The 16,154-nt window shown below is 38.8% G+C and overlaps 2 protein-coding genes across 2 annotated transcripts; both read right to left on the reverse strand.

Annotated features, from left to right (window-relative positions):
- Nucleotides 1-2,679: 2,679 nt before the first annotated feature.
- LOC105038046 (pathogenesis-related thaumatin-like protein 3.5) lies at nt 2,680-6,426 on the reverse strand. Its single transcript, XM_010913733.4, has 3 exons — nt 6,245-6,426; nt 4,981-5,650; nt 2,680-2,948 (listed from the first exon to the last, which is right to left on the reverse strand). The coding sequence occupies exons 1-3, from the start codon at nt 6,297-6,299 to the stop codon at nt 2,819-2,821; spliced, it is 855 nt and encodes a 284-aa protein (XP_010912035.1). The 5' UTR covers nt 6,300-6,426; the 3' UTR covers nt 2,680-2,818.
- A 4,005-nt stretch (nt 6,427-10,431) lies between these two features.
- LOC105038047 (ASI1-immunoprecipitated protein 1) lies at nt 10,432-15,933 on the reverse strand. The gene is given in 4 exon segments (XM_010913734.3): nt 10,432-10,776; nt 11,320-11,441; nt 11,444-11,791; nt 15,799-15,933. Coding segments are annotated over 3 exon segments (606 nt in total). The 5' UTR covers nt 11,775-11,791; nt 15,799-15,933; the 3' UTR covers nt 10,432-10,623.
- Nucleotides 15,934-16,154: the final 221 nt, after the last annotated feature.

Consider the following 16,154-nt stretch of genomic DNA (forward strand, 5'->3'; position numbering starts at 1 on the left):
TCAAAAGCAAACGCTGGCAAGTGGTACCCTTTCACATAAAGAACATCCTTTATTTTTTATTTCCAAATAGCATAATTAGACCCATTCAAATTGATTATTCTACTTGAATTAACTTTCATTGTTCAATACAGGATAATGAATCAACGAACTTGGCTCTAATGCCACTCTGATGGAAATTTAATAAGTAAAGAAACCAAACAAAATATGTGAAAGATGCAGCGAACAAACTGAACATAGAGAACACCAAGATTTATGGAGAAAACCTCCTCAATGTGAGGAGTAAAAACCATGGCCCAACACCCACAACTTCTACTATAATCAAATAATAGGAATACACAAGGTTCCTCTCTAGTTACCAACAACTAGAGGCATATATCAACTTTTCAACACAATAAATCACCAAGAATCAATATTGTTGGCAGCCACAAACACCTAGTGATGCACCAAGTGAAGTTGAGAAAATATCACTTGAAAATTAAAAAATTCTAAAGAAAAAATGCAAGTAGAAATTAAGGTCAGAAGACTCCAATTCCGATCTCCACCGTCCAAATTCAAGAACCAGATGTTCAGAACATGCATACCAAATTTCAGCTCGATCCAATTATAAACGAATTCCTGACAACCACTTTTGTGAAGGCTACATAGTTTGATCCGAAAAAAATAAAATGATCTATTTTCTGCAATTTCTTCTTCTGCTTTTTGTTCTTTCGTTTCTGCTGATCCATCTTCTATTTTGCTGATTTTCAATCCTCTTCTTTGATATGAATGCTCTTCAAAAATATAATAACGGCTAAAATTTTATATGAAGTAAAATAAAATAAGTCATCTATATGGATTTTAATCCATATGGGCTTTGGGCCATTCTCTGCATAGAAGAGAAACCCACTCAACGCCCACCCCACCCCTCCTCGACGATCTTGACCCCCCTCCCCTCGAGCACTTGTGCCATCCCCCCACCCCATCCATTGGTCTTCCCTCCCCTCTCCCCCTCACCGGTGCTCGTGTTGACCCCCCCTCCCGTCTTCTCCACCGCAGCGCACCCTGCGCCCCCCACCCCCTCCTCCCGCCCATGTGGCTCCACCACCGCATCCCCCTCCCTTGCCCATGGCGCCCCTGCCACACCCCACCCCACCCCCCTCCCCTTCTGTGCCTCCTCTGCCTTCAATGGCGCCCGCGGCTTCCCGTCCCACCACCCTCCGCCGCTTGTGGCTTCTCCGCACCACACCCCCCACCACCATCCCCTCCTGCTCATCCTCCAAACAAAGAATGTAAATTTTTACGTAACTCTGCCAGTACAACCAAACAAAGGAGTAGGAATGCTGATTCCATTTCTCCTTGAATTTCATTCTATTCCTTGCTTCATTCCATTTCTGCCTATTTCCATTTTAACATACCAAACGTGACCTTAAGAGTTAGAATAAAGTTATATTAGTGGCTTCTCAAAGATGTATGCAAGGCAAAGAAAGGAAAGTTGGTTATTCTTTCAAAAAAGAAAAGTTGAGAGTTGGCGAGGAATTGCCTCTTTTCATTATCTTCTTTCTCGCTTGAAGCTGTAGATCAAAGTATTTAAAAAAAAAAAAAAATAGAGAAGCAGGATGGTTTAGATGGAGCCTTTGGGTTGGTAAGGACTATATACGTGAGGCATCTTCATATTCCCTTCCTACCTGTGAAGCTTTTGAACCCTAGTTACGAAGGAAGTCATCCACTATCTTCATTTAGGCTTTTAGAAGCGGAATAGCGAGAGTGGAATATTCCTAACCCTCTGTACCCGTGGATTAGATACAATAAGTCTGCATTATGTTTGATTCAGAATATTTTATTCCTGAGGTTATTTCTGAATGCTATTTGGTTGGAAAACTGGAATGGAGATAATTTGGCCAACTATTGACTGTTTGCCCAAAACATTTTCCTCATCTTTTTACACTAATGTTAATATTATTTTATATAAAAAAAATGCTAAACTTTTTTTTTTTTGGAACAATAATGACAATATCACTATATATAAAAAAGATATGTGAATATTTTCATCCCTCCTGGTGGAGTAATTTATTCCAACTTAAGTGAAGTAACTGCATTAGTTGCTAGTTGGACCACCTCAGGTTAAGTCTAGTACTCTAGTTTCACCTAATTAAATTTCTATTTTTTGTTAGAATAACTGGGTTAAGTCGTTTTTTATCCTCCTTCAGTCCATTTGGAAACATAGGCTAAAAAAAAGTCTAAGCTTAAGATTGGTTAAAGTGGACAAAACCAATGAAATAACACTATAACTAATATCAACTGTAGTAAATATAGTTCTAATGATATGGAAATCTTTCTACTCCATTGATAGCTTAAAAATACACATCAATTTATTCCTCCTCTAACACTGTTCAAAGATAAGAGAATAATAATTCTTGTATCTTACTTAAATGGTGTCAATAAAACATCGGAGTTCCTTCGTTGGAAGATCTTAAGCTTGGACTTCTTTCGGAGGATGTTAGATAAATGTCCAAAGACTATGATCGAGCAGGAAAAAAAAAATAAATATTATTACTTTTGAGTATATCAATTTTAATTAGTAGAATTCTACAATTTATTTTAAGAACTGTTTTGAGCACTCAGCTCCATAATTCAAAAATTGGATGCCTAAACTGAAACAAATCAATGTCAACACCAATAATGAATTTTGAATTGCAGAAAGTTTTTTTTTTTTTTTATAAAAGAAAGAATACTTTATTTACATAGGTCAATCCACAGAACAAATTTCAAGTGTGAAGCAGGGGACACTAAAATTTAGGTATCCTCTTCAACTTGACACTCCAAAAAATGATCATTACTCTTATACACAAGACCACAGACTCACCATGCACAAAAGCATCAGAACCAACCATTTATAAATCAGTGATGCAGATCCACTTGAGCCACTGCAAACCAATCTATGATTGTGATATGTGCACACTGTTTGCTTCCTGCAAAGATCAAACCACGCATCTTAATCAACAACCATGTTCCACAACAATGATAAGCAACATGCTTTCTCTGCAACAAATCACGATCAAACATTCAAGATAGTGCAGGAAATATAATGAACTCATGAGCTATAAGCTTGTAAGTGAGTCATCATTATGACCAAGATTAGGCATTTAGCACAACTAAATAATAACCCGAGCATGATTTTGGAGGTTACTTGGTTATTTAGAAGTAGGGATAGCAATCGGATCAGATAGGCTAAGATACGAGTTGGATCAGATATACGATGGATCAAAAATTTGTCAACCCAAACTAGCCCTATTTATTAAACAGATCAAAAATCTAGAACCAAACATAACCATTTTGTTAAATAGTAATCTAGCTCAATCTACAATAGATTATAACGAGTTAAATGAGGTAAAAAGTGAAACATTGCCACCTTTATTTTGGGAAAATCATAGACATATGAATGCACATCCTATTATACCGCAAAATCATTCAATTTGTTTGTGTATGAAAAAGATGAAAGTGACAGCATATAAGACCCAAATTTAAAGATTTTATTCTTTAAAATGTAGCCAGACATATGGGGTCTGGATGAAAGGAAAAAAGGGTGTGGTGGGGTTGGATTGGATGGAGTCAACCACATGGTATGTCAGATTGGCCTCACAAGTCAAGGAGACTTAAGATGCTATGATTGAAGCCCCTGTTTCTAATTGGACCACCTGCTGTTGGTTGGATCCCACTTCACTGCAGTTGGAGATTGATAGGCAAAGCTTCAGATGGCTTCTTATCTTTTTCTGTGGAGCCCATGGATGTTTCATGAACGGTCCTCAAAAGTCACCACAAAATGGATGCATTCAAGCATTTCCATCATTGTTTTTTTTTTTTGGTAGAATTTCCATCATTGTTTGAAAGTTGATTGGCTATCCAGACTTATCATATTCGTTTTTTTGTTACAGAGTCAGATGGAAGGCAATGAAATATGAGAAAGACCCAAGAGATCAGAGGACAAACGATGGAGAAGTGAGAGGAAGGCTGTTGGTGGCCCAATCGAAAAAACTCTGACACAGTGAAAGCCACTTATATATATATATATGGATTCCAGTATTTCAAAAATAATTTATAGAATAATGACATAATCGAACAAATGCCTTTTCTTTTTAATATAATTATAGTGGTTAATATTGGGCATAATAACAAGCACTATTTTATTTCAAAAAGTTCAATGAATGATTTGAGATGTTTTAAAGGGGATCATGTTGATCTTACCACATTTTTAATGGTTTACCAGTTTTTACCATCAAGCGCTTGCTCCAATGGTATCACTCTTTTTTGACAGTTCAGTTTTGATTGAGGTGAACGAGTGAAGAATGGATGGATGTAGAATAGGTCAAAAAAATAAAAGCACTAAAGATTGGCCTCTCCTTAAAAAAATAAAAACAAAAAATAAAAAACTTCTGTTCTATCCCGCTTTAAATGTCCTTTTCAGATTCCTTTTCTGGCAAACTATTTTTTTTCTAAAAGAATGGTCACTTATCTGTCTGGAATTGAAGAAAGATGTATTAGCAAATAGACAATAAATTTATCCTACTTTAACCAATATTTTTCCTCTCATTTTTTTTCCCTTGTTAACCCTCATGTTAATCCTAACAAAAACTATGCCCTACGCACTTTATTAAGAGAAATGACAATAGCTTACACCATAGATGTCCATACCACCTCGTATCGTGATACATACCACATCGTATCGGATAAAAACTAATATTAAACTCAACTTCGGACCGATACATACCCATATCATCCGATATCACTTCTTGAGATATATCAAGATAAAAAAAATAATTAAAGAGCAATTTCAATGCAGAATGTTTACGGTATTATACTGATTATACTATACTAAACCAGTATAATACCAGATTGGAGACCTCTACGTACAAAACAATTAATACACATTGCACAAAACCTATGACATCTAGATATGCAAGCCAAGAATAAATAAAGCAACTCCTACGATGCATTAAATCATACCTGCCAATGGCGCAGAAGGTGATGATATAATCCCCCTCGAGGCACGTAAAAATACTGGTAGGATCATCGTATGCGTAGCTATAAGCCGTGGGGCACGCCTGCTTGAACTTCTTGGAGTAGTACGTCGGCTGGCACGTGACCGGATTCCCGTACACTCCCCTGCAGCAGTACTGGTCCGTGTCGAACACGTCGCACGCGCTCCGGCACGCCACCGTCTTCCCGTCCGCCATCACGGCCAGCTCCGTCGGGCAGCTGTTCCTCAGGTCGGTGTTGCAGCCGGCGGCGGAGCAGTTGCCGCCCTTGCCGTTGACGGGCATCACCGTGATCGGCAGGTTGAAGCCGTCGACGAGGCTGACGTCGTAGAAGTCCATTGCGGCGAGGGTGAACTCGGCGAGGGTGGCGGGGGGTTCGCCGGAGGCGGAGCACTTGAGGGCGGTGCCGCAGGCGCCGGTCTGGCACGAGCCGTTGCCGGCCTGGTCGAAGTTGCACCCGGTCCGGCCCCAGATCCGGCCCGACCATCCGACTGGGGCGGTGAACACCACCGACTGGCCCGACCGGAGGGCCAGCCCGCCCCCGTTAAAGTTCTCACCCGGGGTGATAGCCGGCCAAATCGTCGTCTTGCACTCGTTCACCAGTGTGAACACTCTTGCCCCCTCTGACCATTTTGCCCCTGTTATCACCCACCCCCACCAAAAAAAATAAAACTATAAATAATATCTAACTTAAAATAACAAGCAAATAAAAAAAATATTGTATTAAACTTTACAACATTTCCATCACATTTCATCAATAAATTAAATTCTCAACAATTTCTTTTTAAAAAAAAATTAAAGTGAATGAATAAATGAATAAAAGGAATTTGATGCAATTGAAGCATAATCATTAATTAAGAATGAGGAAAAAATAAGCTAATCATTATACCAAACTACGCAGAAGCTATGATCACAGAGATGTATGCTTATTTGTAGTTGAAATAAAGGAGAGTGCTGCTATAAAATGTATGATTGTAGCCATCAGTTCTGTAACTCAGAGGCTCCTCATTACCTAAGGGATAAGGTAATGTTTAAGGGAAAAAGTAAATTAAAGCCAGGAAAACCCAGTACTCAAAGGATAAGAAACTCATCAGCAATGAAGCAGTCACAGGAAGACTTCTATGGAGCTCTTTAAGGAACTATAGAAGAAGAAGAGACTAGCTGATCATCAGAGAGACCAGAAGAAAGAAGAAGATGGCTAAGATTAAAGGCCTACAAGAGGGGACCAGTACCTGATGAAATTAATAAGAGGACTGTCAAAAGAATTCTTCTATGGGTGTAATTCATCTCTCTTCAAAACAAACAACACCTCTATATCCCTTTTTCTCCAATGACAGAGAGAAGCTATAACTGTAATAAATCATATATGTAGAACGATACTACATAAATAAGGCGAGGAAGGAAGAATACGTAAGGGATGAATTAAGTGACCAACTGGGCTACCTTGCTTGTGGTAACGGAAGGGGAAGGGGATTCCTTTCCCCTTTGGTTTGTTTCCGCCATTGCCGCTTTGGTCCCGTTGCCTTCTTGTAGGTTCCTTCCGCTTCTGGTCTCACATTTGTTTATGCTTTTGTTTTTGTGCTTTAAAGAAGTCCAAGCCCCCGTGACGTGCCCATGTCTGATAGCAAAATATTCTTTTGGACATGACACCATGCACGCGTTTGCAGTTTAGAAACAGAGAGTGATTAGAGTAATATTTGTATCTTATCAGATTTTTTTTAAATTTTTTTCAGAGATTTATTGGAGAATATTATTAACAATTGTACACCGCCGCTCAAAATTTGGCAGAAGAGTTAACAATGGCCTTCTTTTGACAGGAGTTAAATTTTGATAAGCCATCCAACTCCGCACAATTCAATGTTATTATATTTGCTGTAAACCACAAGAGATCAAATAGGTAAAATAATCATCGTCATCCATTCAATAATCTACAATAGCAATGTTTCAACAACCATCAACAACAACAATATATATTTGGTATCATAAATTGATCTCAACCGTGTTACAAAGAGCCTAACAATCAGATTAACAATCATCCAACACCAGTGTAGCAAAGCATGAAGCAGCTTATCTATCAAATATGTAATAAAGCTAGGCATCCAACTTTAGATTGCTATCATCGTCTTGATCTTACTATCCAAGATCGACTCTCTCATCAATGCATAGCTGCAATGATGTCTACATTACATCCCACAAATGATTTTACATATTACACGGATACCAAAGCTACTCACTACATTACTGGTGATTTTAGATTTCTGACCATCAACTCCATATCAAGGCTCTGATAGTGTGCAAGTTGGAAATTATGAAGTTTTGGTTATCGAACACATTAGATCTTCTCATATCATCACTTCATCTCAATTATTTGTATTAAATAATATTCTTCATTGTCCAAATGTATCAGCAAATTTACTTTCAACACAAAAATTTGCTGATAATAATGATTGCTCCTTCACATTTAATGCCAATGATTTTACAGTACAGGATAAGACTATGAAGAGGATGCTCCAATATGGGTTATTTAAGAATAAACTCTGCATCTTTCACTCATCCAACCATCAAATAAAATAATCTCTCTAACATCCTTTATCAGGCATGAGTCTTAGATGAGATATGGCATTATCGGTTAGAGTATCTATCTTTTTCTCTACAATAGTTAATCTTGTCTAAATTGCTCCTTTAATAAACTCTTCCAAAAGTATTTGTCTATCTTGTCAACTTGAAAAAATTTATAAAATTTCTTTTCTCCTCTAGTTCTGCCTTTTAAACTTTAGAACTAATATATTATGATATATGGGGTCTTGCTCCTATTGCTTCAATTTCAAATTTCAAGTACTATCTTATTTTTGTAGATGATTATAGTTGTTATAGATAATTACTTTCACTTAAATGCAAATCTGATATGTTCACCATATTTATTCACTTCAAATAACAAGTTGAAAATCTTTTTGAAACAAAAATCAAAATTATATGTTCGGATGGTTGGGATAAATTTATAAAATATGTATTCACTAATATTCTTAAATCTCATGGTATCATCCCTCAATTGATTTATCTATATACGCCTGAACAAAATAGTATTTTTGAACTAAAACATTGACATATTACTAAAACTATCTAAGAGAAATTCTTTGTATGCCACTCCGATGGAGAAAAACATGCATCACTTCATCGGATTGGGCTACGTAGCATAATTAATAAGGAGGTGGGCATTTAATATAGCTCAACTTTTTTTCTCAATTTTTTTTATCAAAATACTATTTCCCTCCTTTATGCTATTTTGCTCCTATGATATTCTATGACATCTCTTACATCCTATAAGCATTTTTAGATATCATAAAAATTAACAAGATGTTATAATAATATCGATCAGGACATCATGTTGCATACTATAATATCCTGTTGTATCATGTAAATAATTATCGAGATGTCATAAAAACTAATATGACATTATAATAATATTATGACATCTATTGTATCCCATAAATAATTATCAGGATATCATAAAAATTGATAGAATATTATAATAATATTATAATATCCATTGCATTATGTAAACAATTATCGGAATATAAACTAACAAAACATCATAATAATATTATGACATCCTCTTGCATCTATAAACTATTATCGAAATGCCATAAAAATTAAAAAGATGTCATAATAATATTATAAAATTTTGTTGCATTTTATGACATCCTATTGTATCCTATAAATAATTATCAAAATATTATAATAATATTATAATTTTTAGACCTTATTTTAAATGGACAATACCACATCTAAATATTTCTTGCATGATTTGATATCTTTAGCTATTATTCCCACCAAAGAAAGATCAGATCCATCCTTATTAATTACAGCTAATGAAGGGCACTGGGCCGTGCCTGAAATGGCTCGATCTAGGCCCATCGGACTTGAGGCTAAATGGACCATGCCAAACACAACTCGTTACTAAATGGACCATTCAAGCACGACACGATTAACATCAAGCCCTAGCTCAGCACGGCCCTAGGCCCGATGGGTGGTGGGTTGTGCCTGACATAGCTCGTTGGCCCACATACTCTTTTTTTTTAAAAAAAAATAAATTACAAATGGATCACGTCAGACATGATCCGTTTCGATCCGTTACGGGTGTGGGATGCGGGTGCAATGGCTGGGGAGAGATGAGAGGGTTCTGAGGGGAGGTGGGCCGCTTTGGCGTAGATGGATGCCGGAGCCCGAGGGGAGGGGAAGGAGGATGGTGGTCGCACAGAGCCGGAGGCGGATGGCGTTGCGGTGGGACGAGGCCGCGACGGATGCAGCACGGATAACCACGGTAGGTGCCTCACGGGGGAGAGGGAGGAAGGGTGGAGGGGTTTTCGAGGGGGGGCAGCTTTGGCGCAAATGAGCGCCGAGGCCCGAAGGAAGGGAAGGGAGGGTGTTGGTCATGTGAAGCCGGAGGCAGATGGCACCTGCGCATAGATGGCGGTGGGGCGGGCCGCAGTAGGTGCGGCACGGACGACTGCCCCCCCCAAAACCCCCTCCACCCTTCTCCGACTACTGCATCTGCATCCCATGCCTGCACCATGGCACGGCCCATTTCAAGAGGATCGGATTGGCACGCGAGCCGTACCGTGTCTGACCCACGATCGTGCCGATCCAGACCTTATGGGCCATACCGAGCCTGAGCCATGGGTCAGAAAATCCCAACCAACCCCCTTTTTATGGGCCGTGCCAACACGAAACGGCACTGTAGCTGACGGGCCCTGACACAGCATGTCTCATATCGGGCCGTGTGATGGGCAGCCCGACAGTGGCACGACCTGTCTCGTGCAGAGCATATCATAGACGATCCGGCCCGTTGCCCATCTCTAATTATAGCCGTGAATCTACAGACATACCCTTCAAAACAATATTACGAATCCCAGACCATGAGCAAAAAGAAAAACCCTCAAGCTACTAATGCTTATAAATGCTCAGCTGAGCCCACAAATTCATATCCTTTTGGATATTCCTGCAATAAAACACTCCTTGCCGATCTAAATAGATCTGGATAAGCAATGGCAATAAACAGAGCACTACAGCCACAGCCAGACATCACTTGTGCATGTTTTAGAAACATCTCATCAGCAGACAATAAATAAACTGCAGTTTGGAAGTATCTCATCAACTGAACATAAATAATTTGTGAACAACTTAAATAGTAGGTGGATAATATTTAGTTATGATCACAAAATAATATTTCATTCAACCCTTTGACCAGTAAACATTAAGGAATAATTATTAAAAAATTGAAGAAGGCAGAATAGTCTCACAGTCATGAACCTTAAAAGGCATGCAAATGGAAGACAAACATGATAAAATGATATCACCCACATTCCCCGTTCTATCTACTATGATGCAAGCATGAAGAGTTCTGAATCTAAGAAAACACTTGCAAAGACGAGTTTGATTGATTGCTGCAATATGTAACATTATACACTTCTATATTCCTAATATGCCATAACATAACGTACCCATATGAACTGTAACATAGAAGTTCCATACCCATCGAACTGTACAAACTCTTCAAGAATTCACTCAGAATGACCCATACACTATGAAAGCCTTTCCTCAACAGAAGTGCTCACTCATCACCGAGCGTAACACCATAATGGCGGGCCAAGCGGGAGGCAGTCTTATCTTGCATGATGGTCTCTATCATCTCGTACTTCTTGACGTTAGACTTCAGTATTTCGGCCTGCTGCTTTGCAAGCTTCTCCTCTTCGTCCAGTTGAAGCTGCAACATGCACATAATGAAGAATGAAAGGCCTCGATTAAATGAAATCAAAAAGGCCAGTCTTCATCGCAAACATTTGAAAGCAATTTTATCCCTATCATTGAATTGAGCAGCATCCTGAAGATTTCTAACAACGATAAAGAACCAACCAGAGAAAATAATCACCAGTATAAGAACAAGAAAACAACCATGCCCCAATAATTGAGGTTGGTTATGACACTACAATTGATTCAACTCTCCCACAGCCTTGCTTTTATTTACTCATCTGTATTCAATTACAGACTTCATGATATTGTTAACTAGATATCTATAAAAATATCAAGAATGGCAAAGCATTCAAACAAAGCCAAAATCCACAAATTTCTAGCTAACCAGACAGTTACTTTTTCCAAGAATGAGTGAATTCTAAGTTGGTTACTTAGGAACCTCCCCATCACCTCAGCTAAAGCAACATGGTCAATGCTCACCTAGATGGACCAGTGCATAAGAATCTTCAACGAAATAGATAATACTATGAATGCTAATTTTTAAACACAATATTACCTTAACCAAGGCCAAAGTTTCTGCCTTGTGTCTCTGGACCATTTCCTTAAGCTTCTTTGCCACCACAAAATCTGGATCAGATGGGTCCACCCAGCGAACTTCTATCTTCCGGTCAGTGGTGCAGGACGGTCAGCAAACATCTCTGCTTTGGCAGGTCGTGCCCTGACAGGCCTCGGCATTCCAGACATCATGAACAGAAAGTTGGTCATCTCAGTGATTATGGCTTTAGCCTTATCTTCATCCTCCATTTCCACCAGAGCACACTGTGGAATATTATAAGGTATTGTGTAGTTCGGGATAAACTCCACATTCACCACATTAGCAAATTGACCAAGCGCCATTTTGATGACAGCAGGTGTGACCTTGGGAGAAAGATTGTCGAGGAACACTGTCCTCTTCACTTTCTCCTCAAATTCGGCATAAGCCTTCCTGGCCTCCTCCATATCAGTAGACATGCTGTCTAATCTTCCGGCTACACGAATTGAAATAGGAACGAAAGGCCGAAATTAAAAATAGTGGAATAATAAAAGAACATGAATGCTAAAAATATGGTTCCCTGAACTAGATGGAGCCACCTGGTTCAGGGTGCGCTGAACCGTACTAGCAGCAAATGGAGACGGTTCCGTCATTCAAAACGAGACGCCAGTGAGGGGAGGAAGAAGGAAAGAGAGAGAGAGAGAAGGGGGGAGGGAAGGAGAGGAAAGACTAGGGAGGCCCTTGAATGACCAAAGAAGCATGGAAGAGAGAGAACTGAAGAGAGGAAGAGAGGGGGGAGAGAGAGAAAGGCCGACGATGGCTGTTGGAGGGCCGCGAAGGCCCCTGAAAGTCCTCCCCCTGTTCCAGATGATCAAATTATATTTTTTTTGCCGACTCACAGTGAAGCCACCAAATTTAAAAAAAAAAAATTGAAATAGGGGCAATTGCCCCTGTTTCAATTCGAAGGAAGGCAAAGCCGCTCCTCCAAACATCCAAGGGCCTCGATGGTCTTTCGGAGGCCACCATCACGGTCTCCACCATCTCCCTCTCCTTCCCTCCCTCCCTCCCCTTCTCTCTCTTTTCCTCTCTTCGGTTCCCCCCTTCCCCTATTTCAATCTGAATGAGGGCAGAGCCACTCCTCCAGTCATTTGAGGGCCTCCATGCTCCTTTGTTTCTTTGATCCGGAGGAGGGCCCCCGCGCGCCTCCGGTGACCACTACAGGCGTCTCCGCCATTTCCCTCTCCTTCGCTCTTTTTCTTTTCCTCTCTCCGATTCTCCCTCTCCCCCTCTCTCTTTGCTACATCGATTCAAGCCCAGTATCGAACAGTACAGGGGTATACATCGAACCATACCACCGGCCAACCGTTTGGGGTCCAATGCTGGCACAGCGAACCTTGGCTTTGAAAAAAATAGAATAAACTCGAGAACAATATATATCACATAAAGAAGGCCACCTTCATTCAATGTCTACAATAGTTGATCGATTTTAGAAGAGAAAAATGGATGTCCATCATCAATGTCAACAATAAGCAATTGCCTTACAATGATGACAATGACGTCAAATAGTGAATTTGTAGTATTCCACTAGTCCACTCAGCGACAATATCACACTATAATGGAAACCTCTCTAGTGAAACATTGGTCTGAATCAGTCTGATGCTGGTATTAATAAGTGAAGCTTCATTAAGAACAGTACAATCAACATTATGGAAGGATCAGAGAAGATATTATCTGCTTGTTACTCAAAGAGCAAAATTCAAAGCTGAGACTGGAATATAATACCAATGAATGACAATGTTGTAAGATTTCAGAAACAGCACATTCTTCCAACTATTTTCCCCAACTTTATGTCCCACTAGGGTTCATCACTCCCTGTTGAAATAAAAAAATAGAGAGAGGCTCGAATGTGGAGACACAGGAAGAGCCTGGCATTCTGTAGGAAGAAATTCGGCCTATCTAGAAAATACTGCACAGGAAAAGGTTAAGAATAACAGGTTCCTGCAATCAGGAAGAAAATATCGATTTTGCTTTTACCAAATAAGCCTGAGTTGGAGAGGATCAGATACAATGTCTTGAATTTCCTAAATTGATCACCAAAAGGTCATTTTTTTAACATAATTTTCATGGCAGGCATTGTTTCAAGTAAAATAGACAGTGATGAAACCTTTGGAGTTTTCAGCATAGATGATGGGCAGAGATAAGGATCCAATGATCCACAGTTTATGATATTTCTAGAAAACAAGATTGGAAAAAAAAAATTATGGTGGAAACGTACACATAGAACAGAAAATAAGAGTGCTGACCAACATAAAGAGGAAGAAAGGTTAACTACATCAAATCATCAGCATAGGAGACCTCAGCCTTCAGCAGAGAGATTGAAGGTGTCAGCCAATCTCAAACATGAAGTTATAATGTTCAGGAGTTCATGAAAATGTTCAAATTTCTATAGCAAACCTCAATCAGGTATAATCCACAGAATAAGAGGTAAATATAGGCCTTTGATGGACCACCCAACTTAACTTCCTATTATGTTTCAGTGGTGACAGCTTCACTATCCTTGTATGGAGATTCCTAAGCTTATTCGATGCGGTTAACTCAACAGCAGTTTTCTTTTACCTACTTACCCTATTTCTGTTGGTCAAAATCCTAATTCCTGAACTTCATAGCCAAATTATGGAAAACCCTTGTAAACCTTTCGATTCCTAAGATCCAGCTTTAACCCTGTTATACCATACAGCTATTCATTATTAACAACACGTCTCTAATAAAATCACAGGAATATTTCTAGGCATTATATTGCTTGACCAAAAAGTCCCACTTCAGCAGAGCTATGGATGATAAGTAATTTCTAGACTTAATATGGAAATGCTTTCCACATTTCAATCTCCAAAGTCAACAATAACCTATACAGGAAATTCGAGTAGATATGTCATATATGTTTTTCTTCAGAGCGCATTTTAAACCTATATAAGTCCATAGATTCTACATCATCTCAGAAAAACCTTAAACAACACTTTACATTAATTTTCCAGATTTCATCATGCACCAAAAGGAATCAGAAACTAAACTAAATTCCTCTAAACAAGAATAAATCTATAAAATAAAAATCAGATTCAAGGCACAGAGACATGCAATAGAACAACTCCAACCTTAAAAAGCAAACCATCAAATTCACATTATATACATTAAATAACCCACAAGTTTCATCACATCAATTTGGCAATTGTGCACCTTCTTGGAAGAAGAATATCAGCAGTTAATTAGTGCTTTCATCACTCCAGAAGTAAAGATTCCAAATACCCACAGAATTATGCATAAAACTTGTTAAAAACTCACAGAGAAAACCAGGAATTAAACTGAAATCTTTTGATTATGAACTAACATAAACTTGCACCTTATTAACAAATCTAGCATTTAAAATCGTATCAAAGAAACAAAGTTGTTTCTGAAGAACATATCTAACGATATGTATCAACTATCTAGTATCTACAGTAAATCCAGCCCAGGAATAACATGAAGTCATTGAATTTTGGGTTGAGTTCAAAGGATATTGGGAGAGATTGCATTAACTTCTTCTATGGGTGGTGCCACACTATCCTGGCATGTCACAAGTAAGATTTCTACACCACACCAAACTAATGACATCTCCAAACTATTGCCAATGAGACATAAAAAATATAAATCAACATTTTCCAAGTCATTTCTGTTTGCTTTTTCTTTGATCTTGCTCGATGAGCTCTCAGAAACCAATAGCAACAAACTTTTATGATGTAAACTCTTGTAATTACAAGAAAACTTCCATTTAGCTCTTCCGATGACAACATCATGGCCAATAGACAAAATTATTTTGGAGAGATCAGCTCCAGGATTTAACATTTAAAAAAAAAAAATACTTCAAAAAGTGAAGAAAAATAATGAATACCCATTTGTGCCATGCATCAAATAAATCATACTCAGCCAAATGCAATAGAACCCCAAACATGCAAACAAATCAATAAACAGCCATAAGCAAAACATATGCAAAAAATTGCATGGAAAGATTGATGCAAACTCTCAATTTGAAAAGACTAACAGAAAAGACCAGTTTAACCAGGAAAAAAATATGCCCATGAGCAGTTCATCCTCTAGAGCTTATCATGAGGCGGATTTGAGAGAAAAATATTGAGCTACATGAACAATTATCCAATATAACTTTTAAAATAAAGCAATAACAGTAATGAAGATCAGCAAAATTTAACTAAAATGTTGCTAGAAGTTCTAAGAAAAACCAAATTTTTGATTAAACATGAAAATTTCAAAGCATGAGAAAATTAGTGGGCTTTACCCTCCTTCAAATCTCCACACTACAACTCTGCCCTTTCCTTTATCCTTCTCCTCTTTCTTAGATCCCCAATAATAAACAGAAACAAATCAAGAAAAAAGGAGATCCAGGAAACCCTAAAAAAATCTTAAATTCTAGAAACTTCTCCAACAAAAGAGAAATAAAAGTGAGAGAAACCGTACAGCGATACCTGGAGGCGTCCGACCGCTGTCGAGTTCTTGGGTTCGAGCCCTCGAGGTCGCGAATGGAGACCTCGGAGCGTGGGGGAAGGAGAGAATGAGATCTCAATGCCAAAACTGCCTTCGCGCTTAAAAACCCTCAAATCCCAAATGCTCGGCTCCCCGTGTTCAAGTAATTGCTTTGCCCAAACCGTCCGGTTCACGCGAACCTCATCTGTTCGAATGAATCGTCGGTTCATCATAGGCTTAAATGGCTTTCTAAAGTTCAGCATTTTCAGCGAGAATGAATTAGGATGTTTATCTGGACCATAGATCCAAGGGGCATTTGATGATCCAACTAACATCGTCCGGTAATCTAA

The sequence above is a fragment of the Elaeis guineensis genome, chromosome 1, assembly GCF_000442705.2.
Source record: "Elaeis guineensis isolate ETL-2024a chromosome 1, EG11, whole genome shotgun sequence".
Lineage (NCBI taxonomy): Eukaryota > Viridiplantae > Streptophyta > Magnoliopsida > Arecales > Arecaceae > Elaeis > Elaeis guineensis.